This window comes from Glycine soja, chromosome 18, assembly GCF_004193775.1.
Source record: "Glycine soja cultivar W05 chromosome 18, ASM419377v2, whole genome shotgun sequence".
Lineage (NCBI taxonomy): Eukaryota > Viridiplantae > Streptophyta > Magnoliopsida > Fabales > Fabaceae > Glycine > Glycine soja.
The window spans coordinates 50,773,846-50,793,758 of NC_041019.1; the positions used below are offsets into that span (position 1 = coordinate 50,773,846).

The 19,913-nt window shown below is 29.9% G+C and overlaps 2 protein-coding genes across 5 annotated transcripts; one reads left to right on the forward strand and one right to left on the reverse strand.

Moving 5' to 3' along the window:
- Positions 1-354: 354 nt before the first annotated feature.
- On the forward strand, positions 355-6,090 carry LOC114397511 (ELMO domain-containing protein A-like). 4 transcript variants are annotated; one of them, XM_028359575.1, is made up of 10 exons: positions 355-877; positions 1,828-1,937; positions 2,511-2,579; positions 2,758-2,873; positions 2,970-3,024; positions 3,935-3,985; positions 4,108-4,228; positions 4,842-4,889; positions 5,285-5,379; positions 5,507-6,090. In XM_028359575.1, exons 1-10 carry the CDS (start codon positions 793-795, stop codon positions 5,606-5,608), a joined length of 852 nt encoding a protein of 283 aa, XP_028215376.1. In that variant the 5' UTR covers positions 355-792; the 3' UTR covers positions 5,609-6,090. The 4 variants fall into 4 exon arrangements, with proteins under 4 accessions (XP_028215376.1, XP_028215377.1, XP_028215378.1 ...); XM_028359576.1 differs by lacking the exon at positions 4,842-4,889; XM_028359577.1 differs by lacking the exon at positions 3,935-3,985.
- A 3,217-nt stretch (positions 6,091-9,307) lies between these two features.
- On the reverse strand, positions 9,308-17,710 carry LOC114394627 (probable WRKY transcription factor 12). The gene is made up of 4 exons (XM_028356273.1): positions 17,177-17,710; positions 16,884-16,963; positions 16,122-16,283; positions 9,308-9,725 (listed from the first exon to the last, which is right to left on the reverse strand). Exons 1-4 carry the CDS (start codon positions 17,447-17,449, stop codon positions 9,563-9,565), a joined length of 678 nt encoding a protein of 225 aa, XP_028212074.1. The 5' UTR covers positions 17,450-17,710; the 3' UTR covers positions 9,308-9,562.
- Between the last annotated feature and the right edge of the window lie 2,203 nt (positions 17,711-19,913).

Genomic DNA, 19,913 nt, shown 5'->3' on the forward strand with positions numbered 1-19,913 from the left:
TATAAAAAAAATATTTTTTAATAAATTTAAATAGTAAAAAATGTATTAAAACGAACATGTAAAAAAATATGTTATTAATATTGTCTATTAATAAATTATTTGTCATTCAATCTTAAATACTGAATTCATTTAATAAACTAATGTTTTCTAACAAACATTTTTCTATAGTATAGATTAAAATCGAATTTTTTACCGCATGTTATTGCTAGCCAGGTTATACCATATCAATAAAACATTTTGTGTGTCAAATAAAAATAAAAATGAGAAATTGAAAATAATAATAAGTATTATTATCACTAATAAAAAATAATAATAATTTGTCACAAAATAAATGCGGCATATGTAAACGAGAGAGCGCAACCGCAACCTCAAGCGCAGTCCTGTCTGCTTCCGAAACGTTGAGATGGTGAAGAAGTAAAGGAAGGATGCCTTAAACGTGCGTTTTAGAGAGAGAAAACAAAACCAAACAAACAAACAAGTCAGAATCTCTTCTCTTCTCTTTCTCTATCGTAACTCTCTTCTCTGCTCTCAGATCTTCCAAAACCCTCCTTTCCTTCATTACTAAAATCACTTCTCTTCAAAGATTCTTTTTCTCTTTCTTTCTCAGCCTCCACTTCTTTTTTCTTTCCCGCGCCCTCCAACCGCTTCTTGCTCCGTTTTTCCCTTCCCGCATTTCATCTCACTTGCATTTTCCGCTCCGTACGGAATTGTTGTCCACTCTGCAATTATTTTCCGGGAAAAACAGAGCATTCTCCCGATGACAGTAACATTTTTGTGAGGAAGTGAAGAAAAATGGACGATAGAGGCGGTTCCTTCGTCGCCGTGAGAAGAATTTCGCAGGGTCTTGATCGAAGCAACACGTGCCATTCAAGTTCCGGTAAAAAAAAAAAAAAAATTCTCGTGATTTTCGCGTTTTTTCATTGTTTGATTCATTCTCTATTCTCTCCCCCTCTCACTCTCGTAATAGTCTTTGATTCGAGATTGAACTCGGGTTTTTCACTTGCGTGATGTTTGCGGATGTTCAAAATTGCGTTGGTGGGCGAATTACCGAATTCATTATTCATAAATACAGCTACTACTTTTTAGTAAATTTTAATTAATTAATAATTATTATTATTGTTATTATTTTAATTTTGATTGGTCTGAGACTTTGAGTTGAGCTTGGTAGAGATCTCTATGGAGCTCAGTTTACTATCAAAAAGGTGTTAATTAATCTTATCTTAGCGTTAAAAGTTGTTTAATGCGGTTAATTTATGGGTTCTATCTGTGGTGGTGTTATATCACAGATCTAGCATTCGTGAAATGCATTATTAGTGTTTATGTATATTGGAAAATGCAGATACTGTTGTATTTCTTTCTGTTCATTCTAGCGTGAAGCTGAGTTCTACTGTTTAGGTGCAGAAATAGTGGGAAATTATGAATAAAGCAAGCTTGTTGGGTGGCACTATGATTGAAACTAAGCAAGTGGATAGCATAATGATTAAAGCAAATACCACTCTTCCCTCGGGTTATATTTGGTTGCTTGGCTTTGTCCTTTTTTCCTTGTCCTGAGCATAGACAATAATATGAGTAATAGAGAACAAAATATCTGTCGCCGCTCAAAAAAGCGATAGAAAGGGAAACGGTGAAGGGGTAGGCAATATTTTGTGGTTAGGATAAGGTGGGTGGTTGTAGAAGCTTTGGTGAACAACAGCTGTGGTGTGCTGAGGAATAATTAATTACTCATAAAACACACAATTGATTTCCGTCGAACAAATTTATTGTAGATTTGTGACACAAAAATTGGAAGCTCAATCTTCATTTATGGGCAATTTTGTTTTGTTACAGCTGAGTTTGTGACAGGATCAACAGCATGGCTTGGCAGAGGTCTGTCCTGTGTCTGTGCACAGAGAAGAGAAAGCGATGCCAGACCCTCTTTTGATTTAACTCCGGCCCAGGTAATGCTTTTTTGTGATTTAATTACTGAAGCAGTAATTTGATACTACTCATTAAGTAATTCTGTTAATTTTTCTCTTGGGCATCTTCCTGCAAAAAATAAATAAATAAACAAACGAAATTTTATAATGTGACTTTGTTGATGATGTGCTTCTTCTTTAAATGAGATAAGCTTCTTTTGAACTATTTGCAGCAACCAAAGCCTTTTCAGAATTTCATGTGATAAAAGCATAGAGCTATAAATTCTTATTGAAACATCTACCTTTTTACCAAATATAAAAAATAAAATTCAATTGTATTTCGGGCTATGTGTTTTGTTTTTTGTTTCTGGAAATTTCACTCATTTTGAAAAAAATTGTAGTTACGTACAATTTATAGCTTGCTCTGAACTTGTAACAGCTTCTTTGACACCCATGTTTCACATGCTTGGTTTTTTTGTTTGTCTTATAATGTTTGCTTGTGTTGCATACCTTGTGAGATCAAAATAGCATTTCACTCTCTACTTATTCTTTCTATTAAATATTGTTTATAACTATGGCATGACAAATTCTTAGTGCTGAATCTTCAATTCTCAGGAGGAGTGCTTGCAGAGGCTACAGAATCGCATTGATATTCCATATGATGGTTCTATCCCTGAGCACCAGGTACTCCTTCTATTGATATTTTTCAAGTTGTTGTGAGTGATATGGCAATAACTATGAAGTCTATCAAAGACTTTAAGCCATGTACACATTACTTTATGTGCTGCCTTTGTCTTACCATGTGTGCAATCTTTATCTCTCAAGAATGTAATTTAGATTTGCTTTTGATGCATTGCCTTAGGATGCCCTAAGAGCTTTATGGAGTGCTGCATTTCCTGAAGAAGAACTCCATGGTTTGATTTCTGAGCAGTGGAAGAACATGGGCTGGCAAGGGAAGGATCCATCAACAGATTTTAGGTAGATATTATTCTAGATGTTTTAATCTCTATGCCATATACTGTCTTTAGTCAAACTACTTGTTGTTAATAATGTCTAAATGTGTATATTTGGTAGGGGTGGTGGTTTCATATCATTGGAGAATTTGTTGTTTTTTGCTAGGAATTTCCCGGTATGGTCTCTTTCTATTTTTGTTCACATTTTATTGTATTGTAAAAAATATTTTAGAGCCTCTTTTTTACTTGACCAAAATCAATGCATAGATTTAGATTGTTATAAATAAAGCTTATTTGATCACTTGAGGGGATTAACAATGCAATCATATTAGGATTTCATCCAAAAGAAATGCCATTTGTGTTTCTAATTCTAAATAGTTATGGGACTTCTGTAGATAAATATTTTGTTCTAGGATATTTATCTGTTTGAAGAATGAGTACTTCCTCTTTTTAAAGTTAAAAATGAGGGATTGCCATCTTTTTCTTTCTTGGTTCTTGCATGCTTTATTAGATGGTTGATGTGGCGGGAAAAAATTTAATAGGCAACAATTTAGCCGAAATCCTTTCTGATCTGAATAAAATTCTTGTGTTCTGATTTTGGACTTCATGACAGAAATTTTTTGCCTTGACATATTAGTCATGCATTTTAGGTTGAATTATAAATGAGAAAAGAGAATCACATTGAAATGAATTGATCTTGTTTTTCTTTTCCAATGGTCTCTGTCTGTTGAATTACACCAGCCCCATCAGAGTCAGGTAAAATATGCTAATATAGTCAAGGAACTTCATAGTAATTTTTTTTTTGTTATTCACTGTTTTCTGGATGTTGAAAATCTGTGCGTATCTTAGCAATGTGAATTGGATACATAGTGAGTTGTGATAATATATGCCTTAAATGCTTAGATTCTTCAGATAATTTTCTAAAATAAGGTGTCCTCCTTTTCATGCTCTTATCCCTGGTTTCCTTGTATATTTTTACTTTCTTGGTGTTGAATAAGCATAGACTACATATTTCATTTGTTATGAGTGGTTGCCAATTTTGTTTAAGGAATATTATGTGTCAGACATGTCACTGTGATCTTTCAGGTTTTACCAGACACATTTTTTGCGTTTCTTTTAGACCCTAATTCCCCAAGGGTTTGTCTTTTTTACTCTAGTCTTGGTTCAATCCTCCAAGAACTTTCGGGTCAACCTAAGTTTGAATCAGTCTTTGCTATTCATTTATCTTAATCATAAAGCTTGAACTTTTCATTTTGTAGAAATCTTTTCAAGACCTTTTACGGAAGCAGGAAGGAGATCGGTCAGTGTGGGAATATCCATTTGCTGTTGCTGGTGTTAACATCACATTCATGCTTATTCAGATGCTGGATCTTGAAGCAGGTTATTTTACTTCTCCTTTTAGTTTTCTAGTCTCCGTATATTTCATGTATAAAAGGATGAATGGGGGATGCCTTTATGTATGGGCACATTTGTTTCCTCATTCTGGTCTGGTGATATGTCAAGTTCATAGAGCACTACTACCAAATAACCCTTAGAATGTTATATGCTGACATAAAATTTTACCAGTTACTCTTGTATAATCCAGTTACCACTGATCATTATCTGAGTGATGGCTAGTGCCACATTGTAATTATAAGGAATTAGATTAGATGTGTCCAAGAGTTATCCCACCAAGAGCATAAAGTTTTTACTTTATTTGAAAGAATGGAAGTTGGCCATTCCAATCCAATGATGTAGGCCAACCTTATACATCCACTCCCCACTTTTAAAAATTTTATGATAATTTTTTGCATATTATGAAATTGTTTTCTCTTGGTTCAAATAAATATGGCTTGCTACCGATTATAATATTTTCGATTATATTTCTGATGTTAGATATCATGAAATTGCATGTTTCTTAATGCTGACTATTGCAGCATAGATGTTTTTTGCAAGTATGAAATGAATTGAATTTGCTCACTATGTTATCTGTTACTAATGCTTTCCTTCACAGTCAAACCTCGGACACTGGTGGGAGCAACTTTCCTAAAATTTCTTGCAGGTGGCCTTTATTATTCCTCTCATTAATCTATAAATTTTACTTGTATTTTTGTTCAGTTTGGATGGGAAGCAGGGAGGTAGGAACTTAACCATAACAAAATGGAAAAATGTTACAAAAGTATTGGGTACATTTGTTTTGATTTAAAAAGGCATTTTTTACGGAGCATGTTTCTTCCACTACCTCTCTTTCACTTATCTTTTCTAACTTAAATTTTTTTTCTCGTCTGATTGGTGCTATATAATTTGTATTAGATTCATGAAAAATCTTTCATGTGAAATGGCATTGCTTGACGAAAATACTTGTGTTTATAACTTTTACATGATAGTGGCAGCAGTCTTCATTTTGTTAGTTTTCTTTTTCAAGTTCCTAAATTCATTTCTATGCTTGTTTGACAGAAAATGATTCAGCTTTTGATCTTCTCTATTGCATAACATTCAAGATGATGGATCAACAATGGCTTTCTATGCGTGCTTCATATATGGATTTTAATGTATGTATTTATCATGAATTTATTCTGTAGAGATTATGAAATATTATGGCACTAGCAAATTTAATTGAAGTATGTAAGTTTCCTTGGATTGCTAGTGATTATCAACATGCTACTTATGTTATAACAGACAGTAATGAAGTCTACTCGCCGTCAGCTGGAGAAAGAGCTTCTGCTTGAAGACATAATGCGGCTAGAAGATGTACCCTCATACAAACTTCTCACACGATAGTTGTTGATACTTACTCCAAGCCTACTAGTTTTAACCACAAGGTTGTACTTGATGTGATGCTACCCCTTATAATTTCGATTCCTTCCAATTCGGCTTTTAACCTTCTAACAAGACTGAGGTGAGCCTAAGTATGATATCATCAAGGTTCTGGAGTCAGCAGTTGAGCTTTTAATCTAGTTGGAGTATAATATTGTGGGTGGGACAAACTGCCAGGGGAGTCTGAAATGTAGGTTTGCTTGGTACCAAAAAAGATTAGATTGTAATGAATTGTGGTTTGCCTATATATTTCCTCAATGTCCATCAATGGGCAAATATAGCTTGCAGTATTGTAATTCAGGCAGTTTGTACCCTTTTTTCTGGTCTACAGGCAGGTGTACCTAAGTAGGTAGATTCTGCCTGGGCCTTGTTTGTGGAGGAATTGATATACTGCATATTGTTGTTTGAGTAAGATTTAATGTTTGAGTTGATGAATAGTTCCTTAACTATTGCTTTTGGCTAAAAGTACCCTAGTTTTAATTTTATGCTTGCTTTTCTGGTGCTCTGAGATAAAAGATAAACTCTTGGGGCATTCATTACAATGAAATTGATCTTGGTGATTTATAAATGTCACTTCAAACTAACCAGTGAATTGGTCAGAGTATATCTTGTATTAAATTTTATAGTACAGCCAAGGCATCCGAAAGGTCCCCTTAAAAACCAGTTCATAAGGGGGTGGTCTACCCAGCTATATAAGCACTTATCATGTTCATGAATTACCCGATGTGGGACTATTCTTAACATTTTGAAAATTACCAGCGGTAATGAAATGGGAGAATAGTGTTCTTTCTTTTAAATAGTAGATAATAAAAGACTCGCGGGGTATAGTATTTAAAGACTTCGGTTAGTTGCTTAAGTGAGCAATTAAGTTTCTTATTAAAACTAGTGCAACCTATAAAATAAAAAAAATAATTATAAAATGAGATGGAAATCACCCGTGCGTCTTTGTGCCCTGCTTTCTTCACAAACTTTCGTACCATCCAGCATTTTTGTTAAATCTATTTACCTTAGGATGAGCACATTTTAAAATTTTGAATAAAAGAAAAAATGAGGAGAGAAAATTTTGAACTTTTTATTTCTTAAAGTCATTTTTTTGTCTTTTCATTTATTTTATTTTTCAACCGAATAAAAGATTTTTAAAATTTGTAAAATTTTCTTATTTTATTTTCCTTTATTCAAACATATGGTAAGAGTTCGAATGATTTTTCATTTGAAAAAGTAAAATAAGTGCAATACAATGGGTACGAAGAGCATTAATGAATGAACAATAAAGGAACATGAAAACTTCCTTTAAGATTTATATGATATGGTGAACATGTACGTACCCACCTGAAAGAATAAGCTATTAATTCCAACATAAAAACACAATATGGCTAGGAAATGCATTAATGAACCGTAAGGGACAACAAGACCTGTTTAGCATTTATATGACTGTGAACATGTCCCACGTAAAAGAATAAAATTATAAAACCATTAATTCCAACATAAAAACAGACATAGTAATAAATTGCAATACAATAATGTTTTTCTCACACTTCTTCATGAAAGGTGAGATGAGTGAAAAAAAAATAGAAAAAAAAAGGAAATAAACAAAAAAGAAGGATTATAAAAATAAAATATAGATACTTGCTAACACACACTTATTTTTAATGAAGATTATCTTAGCAAATTACACCCTAAGTGTACTTTAAGAAAATTGAAGTTATAGTTGGTTAAAAAACTTTTTTATTATAAATAAGTGTGTATAAAAAAAATAGGTGTGCATAAAAAAAAGGCAGGTGTATGTTAGCAAATTTCATACCCAAGCTATATCTTAAATATATTTTAAGATAATTGTAATTACAACTTGCTAAAATACCCCTAAAAAACAAACGTTTTTGGAGTTAGCTCACCTTTAGGGGATTGATCCTTTGTCTCATCCCTTGTAGCACATTGTCACCTAAGGCAAAGGAAGAATACCCTCACCTCCTCCGGCTTATCATTGGTACTTAGTTTGCTCAAGGCTCCAAACTAAAAGTTGGCAACTATACACGGGAATTGCCCTCGTTGAAAGGCTTAACCCATCACCTTCCTACACAATTAAGCTGTAGACAACAATACACCACCTTGTTCACTTTCCCAAAGACACCCTTTTCTTTCAAGAAGATTCACAACATGCATGTCAAGCTAGATAAGAGTGAGAGAGAGAGATTCATTTGAATTATACACTTGAATATTGTGAGAGATGATATCTAGCTAGATGGTGGTTAATTAGACAAGCCTTTTGAACTGATAGCATTTTCCAACTCACCTAAAGAACTTTCGACCTACAATGCCTCAGCAACAATATTGTCTTTAAGTTGGTGATGAAAGAAAGTGTTTGTTAATCACTTGAGACCATATATAGATGGCATTGTTGAACCTAGTTAGAGTACTTAAATTCCTAGTCGCGGTATTTCTGAGAAGAGAAAACCATGATTACCCAAGGAGCTGGTCGCTTGTGCATTTTTTGCATATAATTCTCAAATTAAGCCCATGTTAGGCCCATTCGAATACACCGGCCCGACCCGAATTTCTAAAGTTGGACTGAAGCCCAAAGTTGTTCAAATCAACACAAAACAACAGAAACTTTTCTGAGATATCTACTCAATCGAGAGGAGGACTTTCTGAGAGAAATGAAGAGCTACGGATTGAAAATAAGACAAATTGGCAAAGAAATCTGCAATCCTATAGTCTTTACGTAATGCATGTGCAATCCGCGCAATGCGTTCTTTTCATCTAAGGAACTCAATGGATATACATGTACATATATAAAAAGTGATTCTTATAACAACATTAGCATGCATTATTCCAGCAATACTCTTATTTTATACGTTTAGCTTAAATTCGTTAGACACTAAAGTAGTGAAAGTAGGGGATATGATATTGCAAGGTTTTGTTGTTTATAAAAGGGTATATATGATATGAGGTGAGAACTGAGAACCGATACTGCATGCTATGAATCTTACATTGAGTAGAATAAGAAGTTTAATGCAATAGTTTAGTCATGGAGTTCTTCCAATTTTTGCTGATCAGAAAAAAAAAATGGAGTTCTTCCAATTTTTGCTGATCAGAAAAAAAAATTGAGTTCTTCCACTTGATATTACTTTTCGGTTGAACTCTCCTCTCAGAAGCTACTTATCTAGTATTAGTTAATATGAGAAGGAATGATACAAATCGTCATGAAACATATGTTCATGTTTTATTATTTATATGAAAATTAAATTAAGAAAGGAAGATATAGTCATCTATTTGACAAGTTTGTTATAAAAATGTATATTGTTCGTTACGAAAAAAAAATCGTGCTAACACATAAATGGAACTCATTTTGTGGTTTCTGTTAAATAAGTGAATTAATTTTTTCTTTTATATATTGATTGACTTTAAAATAACCAATAAAACATGTACACATACATTGGTATACATAGATTCGTATCATTGTATCTCACATTAAATAGCTGATACGTGATACGTAACTATAAGTAGAGAATGTATTCAGATAATATCAGTTAGTACACGTACTAGTACTGCAAAGATCAAGATATCTTATACACGATATTAAAGTCCATGACATCCCTACACATGGTCATCTTATCTAGCTAAAAAATAATAATCTATATTTTGACAACAAAAAAAGCTTCCAAATATATGGACAAGATAAAATATTTTTTTATGGGGTAATGTGGTTCCCTCCAAATAGGAAAAATATGGAGAAAGAAATCTAGGGAAATGTTTTAACAAGCATATCGATACTGAGAGTTCTGAATAATGACATGACTGAGTTCATCTTTGAAGCACACTGAACTCTGTGGCAAAGTACATGGCAATCTATCAATAATATCATAGTGCCTTAATTGAGTACATGCTGATCATCATTATAAGCAAATGACATTGACCTTACTAGAAAGAGGTAAAGCATTCATTCTCGGATGAATTTGAGTCGTCGCAAGGGGAGTGATTGTGTCTACCTTCATAGGTGGTTATCACCATACGACAATCCTCTGAGAGTCGTTCAACCCTCTTCTTCACCCTACAGTTGTTGTGCGTGCAGCGGTAATAACTTCTTCAATATCCCAACAAATAGACCAGTAAGAAACAAATTGAATAGGAGTAAATAAATCAGAAAATTGAAAGATAGATATTTTTTTTCATTTTTTATCTTGCTTTTTGTATCGAATTAATCTTTAAATTGACATTATGCTAGTCCATTAAATTACTCAAAATGAAATTTAAGATGTGATAACTATATTCCCAAGTTTGATAGTTAAAAAATATAATTAACTATTATTAGTTAAAAGCTGAAAGTTGTAGCCAATTATTAAAAGTTGAAAACTGAAAAATTAAATTATTAAATTATAATTATTTAATAAAATTAATTTTTGAAGTATGTGAAAAATACAAAATAACAAAAAAATAATAAAATTATAATTTATTTGAAAAAATAATTAAAAAAATAAATAAATACATTAAAAATAAAAATGAAAGAAAATATAAAAAAATTAGAATATAGTATTTATGTTAGAAGTCACTAAAAAAATTATTTATTAAATAATCAAATAAATTTTTCAGTTACTTAAAAAAAATTAAAAACTCAATAAAATATCTTATCAAACATAATCATAAATCTTTTAAGTACTTTATGACTAAAATATGATTAGGGTTTAATTATCAAATTTACAAGTCTAAAAGAATATATGTTGAGAAAGATTAATTTTTCACTTTCGACCGGAGGAATAGGGATACGTTTTTTTTCTAATTTACTAGATGAATGGCTATAAATTCTTGATGTGCATGACAGATACTGCGTATAGAAGTTATCGATGGTCTGTGAATATATTTCTCTTAACAAGATATTAATCTTAGAAGGGAACCTATATATCCAACAAAACCAGCCTTACTTGCAGGCTGGCTTCTGAAATTTGACCTCTCTCTATATTCTATGATTATATTCGTTGGAGTTTTCTGTTGTGCTCAGATTCCTTTAAAATTTAGCAATCATTTGCGGTATGGTATAAGGAAAAAGACTTGAATTGGGATGGCTTGCCATTATTGGATAATTAATATACATAATTACTTTAAAATGAGATTATTTAATTTCAGACGGTACTGTTGACCTTAGACTTGTAATTTTTAATATCAGTTTAATAAGCACCCACTTGTAAGTTAATTAGAAATCAATTCATCTTTCATATAACTCTTAAAAGTAGTTATCAATAAAAGTTTACTGACTTATTGTATAATTTACAATTAAATAACAGGGTAAAAAAGTGCATATTAATATATAGATTAAAAACTCCTCATATTCATAAATTTTACCTTTGGTGATTTATTTATTTTTTTTATAAAAAAGTTAACATGGTGGACTTTTGATAAATAGTCTTCGGAAGACCATAATTGATCTTCACTCGATCAATAAATAAACAAAACAGAACAAATGAATGAATATAAGTATATAACACAAAATTAACAAAAATATTTCACTTTTTTACAACAGTTATTTGTTTTGTATCCATAAAATATTATCATGATAAATAACCCTAGAAATAGTAAAAAAAATTAAATAAAAACTATTATTAAAATAATATATAAACAAGATTGGCTACAATTTATAGCTATATTATTATATACCATTTTAATATATAATAATTGATTACAATACTTATAATGACTACGTATTATTTATATATACTACTATAAGATAATAAAATTATGAAATATATCAATGGATTTAATTAAAATACAGTATAAAGTTACTTTAAACCATCATCTAATTATAGATTATTATATCATGATTAAAAATTATTTATTCTTGTAATAATTACTCAAAATGTCATACTTGAAATTACTTTAAAACATACATAAAATAGTTAGCACTGACGATATATAAATTTTGAATTATACTACATCAATTTATAATTGAAACAATTAAATTTTCTTGACATGTTTAAATACATTCAGGTTTCTACTCTATGTACAAGGGAAAATAGTGTAATTAATTCACATTATATGCGGTAATGAAAAATTCACATTAAATATGGGTGGTAGATATTTATATAATTCCTTAATGCTGAGATTTAATAACGATGCATAAAGTAAAATACAGTATGTTATAATTAATAAACACGTATGTCTAATGTGATAAGCACAAAGCTCATGTATGTAGGTTCAATGCAATTACCCCTTAAATTACTTATATACTAAAAGATTACCGTCGATTTTATATATAAAAATTAAAAGTTTAGTCCAAATTTCTCACAAAGTTTTATTATCGAATTATATAATACAAAAAAAATGAAATTTCATTTCAATCCAACATATTTATCATTTTAAATTAATGTATATTTTTTTTTAAAAAAATAAGGACAATTATTAGAGCGTACATAATATTATTATTATTATTATTATTATTATTATTATTATATCAAACTTATAGAGCATAAGTTTGACATAATACTTAAGTGTAAAATTTTTATTATAATTAATATGAAACTTAATAATTTTCAGTTATTTGACAATTTATGAAGATATAGTACACTGACCGGATAAAAAGCTTTACAATGTCAATATATTGCTATTAAATTAAAATTTTTTATATATGCATTTATGTTTCAAAACATGTATTTTCATCAATACAAAAAATTGGAGATTTTTATAAAACAAAAAGATAACATTTTAATTATTTAAAAATCGAAATTATATAATGTTTTACACGTCCAATTATTTTTCATTTAAAATTTAATTTTTACAATTATATTCTTTCATGAATAAATTCACATTTACAAATACAAAAAGTATTTTAATAAAATATTTAGTAATTATAAATTAATCAAGAATCAGTAATGAAGTCATGCTCTATCTCTACATAAAAATTGAATTTAAATACTTTGTTGTTCGTTATAGTTAGCCTCCTGATCCACTGCTCACTATATTTATTTAATGAGCTATTTCGAACTATTAAGTGAAAAAATATCAATTATGCCTAATATATCAATGAAGTTATTTTTTTTAAAACAAACATGTAGATTTTTCCTTCTTTTTTATTTCTTTTGGTTAATCTTGTCGGTTTTTTCATAAAAACATCTGATTGACTTAAATTGTAAATTTTATTCAATTTAATTCGTTTGATACAATTAAATCATGTGATGGATAAATTTTTAGGTTTTTGTTAACTTTTTAATATATAAATCCATCAAAACATAAAAAATTAATTACATCAAAATACATTAAATATATAAGCCTAACATGAATTCATCTAAATTCTAAACTAATTGTCAACCCACAATATATATAGAGAGAATTAAACTTGACTCATAATATAAATTTTTTTTATACAATAATAATAAAGTTTTTAAGATAAACATGTTATTTCTCCCACTCCAATGTGATTCCTCTACTAGTATTTATTTTCAATAAAATTGGTAGTGAAGTTTGGTACTGCATCACTTTATGATGTAAATTATTGTTTGTTAAATAATATATGTTAATGTCAACCATGTCCCATCATCATAGTTGAAACATTTATTTTTTCAGTTCCATGAACCTTTGTCCATGAAGTCATTAATTTCAATAACTCTTCCATCTTCCTAATTGCAGTTCTAAGTAAATATCTTTAAGTGCAATTTTGTTATGATGCTATGTAACAGATATCTTGCTTTTTAGTTTAAGGATATAGGATATAAATAGCATTTTGACCATGTTGCAATAGTGTCCGGAAGTACCTCTAGTAAAACTGTTCTTATAATGTTCCTTCCCATGCACGCAACAATTTTAATTAAGATACACAGAAAATGTATATCATTTGGGTCAAATATGCTTGTTACAAATATGTAAAGCAATTAACACAAGAATAAATCATAACTAGCTGTTCTAGGGTCCTGAACCCATTTTCTTCCTTAAGACTAGATATGTCTATTAACCCGGACCCAGTGTCATTGAATTCGACAAATCAATTCGTAAGAAGAATGAGATATTACTTAACATCAAGATGACAAAAGAAAACTTGTCTTTTTCTCAAACTAAATATTCAATATGTACGTAAATCTGAATATTTGTTTTAGTCTTGATATTTATTTAACTTACACGGCCAATTGAACAAATTCAATGCATCATTCACTTAGTTTCAATCCAACTGATTCAAACTTGAGTAACTAGTCTAAATAAGTTATTGGATTGATTATACTATTGAACCAATCTAAAACTAAGCTGAACCTTTTCAGGGTTAATTAATTGAACTAATTTTAAAAATATTAATGCAAAATTTTATGAATGTGTGGTTTTAACTTATTATGACCTAATAACGCTGATTAGAAAAAACTTATGACCTAATTACTTACTTTAATAACATCAATCATATGGATTGATTATACAATTTAACCAATCTAAAACTAGGCTGAACCAATCAAGATCATGTTAGTTTTTAATTATTCTGTGACTTTAATTTTTTAATTAATATTAATTATTTATGTATGACTGAACAAGATTAAATTTATTTTTCTCACTTTTATATAAAAAATGATTTTCTCACGAGATAAATTAATTGCTGTATATGACTCAATCTGTCTGAACAATAACTTGTTAATTAAACTTATTATAATCTAGCTAGTATTCCGACCAAATACATGATCCGGTTAAGCTTAATGAATAAAATTGTTTTAATGCAAGCATGATCTATTTATTACCTTCCATATCAAATATTATAACATGTCGCCTATTTTGGGAACATTTTAGGAAGATCCCAGTATATGGTTGAACTGGTCCAGTCGCACCTTTAAAACTACTTTTTTCTTTTACAGTTTATTGTGAGTGATGTCGGAACTAACTTGCTCCTCATGCGCTACTAACTTACTAAATTCTTAGCTTTTCCTGTAGTAGCATTGAGGCACATGACCATAATAACTCTATTCCCCCTTTTCTCATTCAGGATAAAACTTATATAAAACCTTTCATTCTAATGTAGCTGAAAAATAAACTTATTGTACTTTATCAACACACACACACATATACATATATAGAAGTAACAAAGAAGAACCTTGAGCGATAAGTCATATATTTTCACCAGATGTATAAAATTGTGAGAGTTTTACATACATGTTATTATTATATTTGAATGAAAAGGCTCCATGCATTTTTGTTGTTGTTGAAACAAGTAACATATTAATTAAATTAAAAGTAATATAATAATAATATAATGATATGATCAAACAACATATAACAAACTATAAAGAAGAAGAAGAAGGAATGCAATATAAACAATTAAAATAAAAATTGAAGCTTTATTAGATGAAAATAAGTACATTATTAGAGCAGCAGTATAGAATTATGCAGGAACCTTCCTGTTTTAATTTGCTGTATCTTTTTTGTGAGTGGTAAGGGTACATCTTGTGCTCTTTTCCATTTCATTATCAATAATATTTCAGTTTTCGTTTTAAAAAAATAGATGAAAATTAGTATAAAATTATAGTAGTTTTTTATGACATTTTAACATAAGCATAAATTGGATTTGGAAAATCAGAAAAATGATTGAGTTACAAAGGAAAAACTTTAAGTTCAATTGCAGGCTTTCCCAGTGATGGATAAATATGCGGAGAACTTTGTCATAGAAATAACACGACAAATTAAATTGGATGGCTTTGAAATAGAGTACGAAAGAGGGGACCCTATAGTGCACCTTATTGTCAAAACTCTAATAATAGCCCACCAAATATATTATCAGTATACACATATATCTATTTTCCCCCTTCCATTTCAATATTTGACTTCAAGTTAAGCCTAAGGCTCAATTAATGTGCATCAACAATGCATTATCCCTTCAGCATTATTTATGCATTATTGAAATAAACGATCATGAATCATTTCTATTTCCTCAATATATAGGTCGTAGATTCCCTCTATTTCTTTTGTCCCCGTGTGTAATTAAACTTTCGTGTATCCATTTCTTTCTTACAAACAAAAGTCTAGGATGAATGATGCCAATAAATCTTGAGACTTGTGATCAAGATTTGATTAAATTATTCACTACCGACATAACTTTTTCCCAGAAAAGACATTTTACCTTCATTCCCCCCGGGTATAATGCCTGTGATATTGCCAGTGTACTCAACCACACATTTTCTGTTCATAGACAGTTTCACACATCTTGAAAAGTATATAGTTTATATAATGTTTATCTTTTCATCAACCTCTCCCGCATCTTGAATGTCTTGCAATTATTATATTCAATGAATGTCATTTGATAGGGTAGTTGAGCAAAAATTCTTCAGTTCAAGTCCTAGTTATTATGGCTTCCTTTTATCGAAATCAAGTGCTGCTTTAACTTCAGTTTTGATGAATCAGTGCAGTAAAAGAATAATTCAACTTTCGTGTGATAATTAATTCAACTCATTATTTGTCCTAAAAATTAACATATGGTTTACCATAATGAGCAAATAAAAGCCATGGTTAATCATGATTTGAATATTACCTTGGATGAAGGCTATTCTTGACAACTTTCTGGCCATATTTCCTCCATTTGTAACCATCATCAAGCACATCTACATCACTTCTTGTTTGAAAACAAAACCTTGGTTCTCTAAGCTTCCTCCTTATTTTCACCTTGTTCTTCTCTGTAGCTGCGCTCCTCCACCTACCATAACAGGTACATTATGTAGCATAATATTAGTTTCAAACTTTCTTCATCCCCGTTAATCGCATTTCTCAAATTGAAACAAACGATTAAGATTTAAGTTAAAAAATAGAAATAAAAGATGGACGACTGATCTGTTTGAGAGAACATGTGGAGTCACTAGTGATGAATAAGTGAATTCAAGAATCATCAAGTGTCAAGATTCAAGACTTTTGAGTTTTGAGTCTTTAAGGTCTTTCTTCCAATACTAACCTAAATGAGATTTTAAATTATGGTCGTGGCTGCTTTTTTGTTGCAATTTGTGAAAAAAATATGAAGATGAGTCCTTAAAAACCTTGATGTTACATATGAAATCGTAGTCATGAACCGTTTTGTAAAACCTTGTTTGAAGACAAAAGAAGCAATCCCTTCCTTATAAAGATTGGAGACCTTTTAGATATTCTGATCTGGTGTCTGAAGAATATCTCTTTAATTGGATATATAAACAAATAAATATTTTCGTGCATGCACTTGGAGAGAGAGGGAGGTTAAGAGAGCAAAGAGGAGGGACATAAAAATTACAAGTAGTGGAATGAAATTGAAGTTGGAAGAGGGATATACCAAGTGTTGTTGTTGCCTTGATCACTACCATTTCCAGTGCAATTTTCATCTTCGACAGGCTTTGGATCCAGAGTTCCTACCTAAATTAAATACCATAGCCCAACTCTTTTTAGAAAGGCAAGTGATTGAATACCCTAAGATCGAAAAGGACACAAAAAAATAAAAAACACAAAAAGTAAATAAAATCCATAACTGAATATTATAAGGGTGAAGATTATAGAGAACTAGATCGATCTTAATTTCAAATATAGAGATTAATTTTGCAAAGTACATCGCAAAGTGAATATAACCACCTGGTCGTTATTCCAAGTTTTCGTGACAAGTCCGCTATGACTCATGAATCCGATGGTTGCGGTGGGGGTCGTGGCAGTGACAGCAACAACGCCAGTATCACTATTTAAGGATTGAGAGAGGTGAGAAGATTGAGATTGTGAAGAGGGTGACAAGAAGCCAAGGACCTGGTTTTCTTCATATTGAACAAAACCCATTTCGTGTAAGGCTTGTGGGGTGTTGGTGAACGAAACTTGAAGCTCATAATTGGGTGCACCACCTCTCTCTGCTTCCATATCTCACTTTTGGATGGTTCCAACTTGAATTTTCACTCACTAACTAGTCTTTTGCTTCGTCTCTTCTTCCTAGCTAGATCTTCTTCTGTGGAAAACCTCAAATTCTATGCCATGTGATTGGAAGGAACACAAAGAAATTAAGGGTAATTCAACGACCGAGACAAGAAGGGTTTTGCACTTGAGTCAACTGCTACTACATGTTTTCCAGTTATGTTAAACCTTTAGAATTATTCCTTATCCTTTTTCTTTAAGGTGGTCTATTCCATTTCTAGTTTACACACACTATTTTAAATACACGTGCGTTGTCCAACAAGTGTTTTTCAAGGGAATCTGTATCAATTGGCGGAGAGGAATGGAATTAGCAAAAATTGTTGTCTTAATTAGTTGCCTCACATATTTCAAGGAATTAAGAAAACATTGTTAGTAAACAACAAGTAAAAATGTAGAATATTCAAAAGAGTTTTTCTTTTTGACTTGACTTAAATTAGTCAAGATCAAATATAATTTTCAGATATGGAAAACTTTATAAAAAAATAATATATTAGGCATTTTAAAAACATTCCATTCTTTTATATTTAATATTTTATTTTTAACAATATGCTATACACATTTATAGAAGTATCCATATTTAATCTTACTTGCATATGATTCTATAAAAATGGGATATTGTTTTTTCAGGATATATTCTATAAACTACATTCTATAAAATAATTTTTGTAGTTAATACAACCCTCCTGAAATCATACACATATGTGAGGTCGCAGAATCAAGGTGTAATTAAGTTTACAGAAAATTATTATGTGGGATTAATTATTATTTACTTGTTAATATTACTCTTTGTAAAAAAAATATACGAAAAAGATTGTTTGTGTTTTGTGCGTGTGTGTGTGAATAGATTGTATGTGTTTAACACACTGAATAAGTGAGACAAGCCCTAACATAAACACACCGATATAATGTTTAAGTTGGATTCATATATTTAAATAAGTTAATTTTATAATTTAGGCTTATTATTTTATTTAGATTTATTAGATCCTTTTTTAAGCAATGGACTAAAATAATCTTTAAAAATAAGTTTTTGGTATTATATTTTTTAAAAAATAAATTTTTAATATAATAAAAATGTATGGTTTATACCATTTTTCTTTATAAAATATCGGGGGTTTTTTGTTCTTATGTATAGTGTACACAAAGAGTGCACACTTGTCAATCAAGTTGCTTGAACTTCTCATAATTCATTTTCTTTATGAATTTTTTTTATAGCTTAGAGTATTCCTTATTTTATTATTAATAAAATTCCATTAGTAATATATATATATATAAAAAAAAAAAAGAACACACGTACTCACAGCAAATTATTCATAGGCTTTTTAAAATAAACTCATAAAGTTTAAACATATGATGATTGTTTATATAAGCAAAATTAAAGTAGCTTAAATTTATTTTCTTAATAAAAATAAACGTTTAGTTAAATATTTAATGAGTCAAAACAAATTATTTCATTTGGTTACATCCCTATTTATACCATGTAGCTTTAGGGTAAGAATTACTTTTAATTTGCATTTTTTTTCTAATAAAAATGGAGAAGAAAAAAAATCGACAACATTTGGTTGCACCTTCCCCCTATTCTGTCCTCTTTTGTTCGGTAAATCTTGTCATTTACTTGACTGAAATATTAAATTTATTGAATGTCAATTGGGGCGGCACCCTATATCTAAACTTTCAATTACAGATCATACACAAATCCATCATGTATACCAAATGTTTCTATCACCGACGTCAGAACATAAAATTAATTGACACAAAAGGCAGCGACAAAATACCCTTATTCTGCTAAACAACATAATGTAAGAAATCTTTGTAAAAAGTGACATTATTAGTTGAAGAAAATTTCAAATTGAACCCAAAAACTAAAGTAGAAAAACAAAAATATCTATTTAACCAAAATAGATTTTTTTATCCATAAAAATTAAAAACAAATAAATATTAAGAGATTTACAACAATTTACTTATCATGCTCAACCAATTAAACTACATCTCTTTGCTAACCAAAATAGTTTCTCTTGATTAATTATTTTATTATATATATATATATATATATATATATATATATATTTTATAAAATGAGTTTTGAACTACTGATGAAATATTTTATTATTTATATAGCTTACATTTAACTATTTTATACTATTTCACACGTCAAATAATTTCATTAATTAATTGAAATATTGTTATCAATCAAATAGCTGGAAGGACTGAATAAAAAAAGTAGCTGGAAGGATTCCTAATTAATTTGTCACTAAAAAAAACTAAGTTGATAAATGAATATTTTGTTTAATTTGTGTTTCAAACATGTATATTAAGATTTTATGACAATGTTCTCAACGCTAAAATACTTCTACTCGCATGTATAATAGGATTTTTTTTTTGTTACAGTATGGAAAAGAAACGAAAATAAATTAAA

Excerpts from the sequence above, each read along its gene's own strand:
- LOC114394627 (XM_028356273.1), bottom strand. The coding sequence starts at position 17,449 with ATGGAAGCAGAGAGAGGTGGTGCACCCAATTATGAGCTTCAAGTTTCG. Across the intron at positions 16,284-16,883 it reads CAAGGCAACAACAACACTTG|GTGGAGGAGCGCAGCTACAG; the intron begins GTATATCCCTCT and ends CTGTTATGGTAG. Across the intron at positions 9,726-16,121 it reads AAGAATAGCCTTCATCCAAG|AAGTTATTACCGCTGCACGC; the intron begins GTAATATTCAAA and ends GGGATATTGAAG.
- LOC114397511 (XM_028359575.1), top strand. The coding sequence starts at position 793 with ATGGACGATAGAGGCGGTTCCTTCGTCGCCGTGAGAAGAATTTCGCAG. Across the intron at positions 878-1,827 it reads CACGTGCCATTCAAGTTCCG|CTGAGTTTGTGACAGGATCA; the intron begins GTAAAAAAAAAA and ends GTTTTGTTACAG. Across the intron at positions 1,938-2,510 it reads TTGATTTAACTCCGGCCCAG|GAGGAGTGCTTGCAGAGGCT; the intron begins GTAATGCTTTTT and ends TTCAATTCTCAG.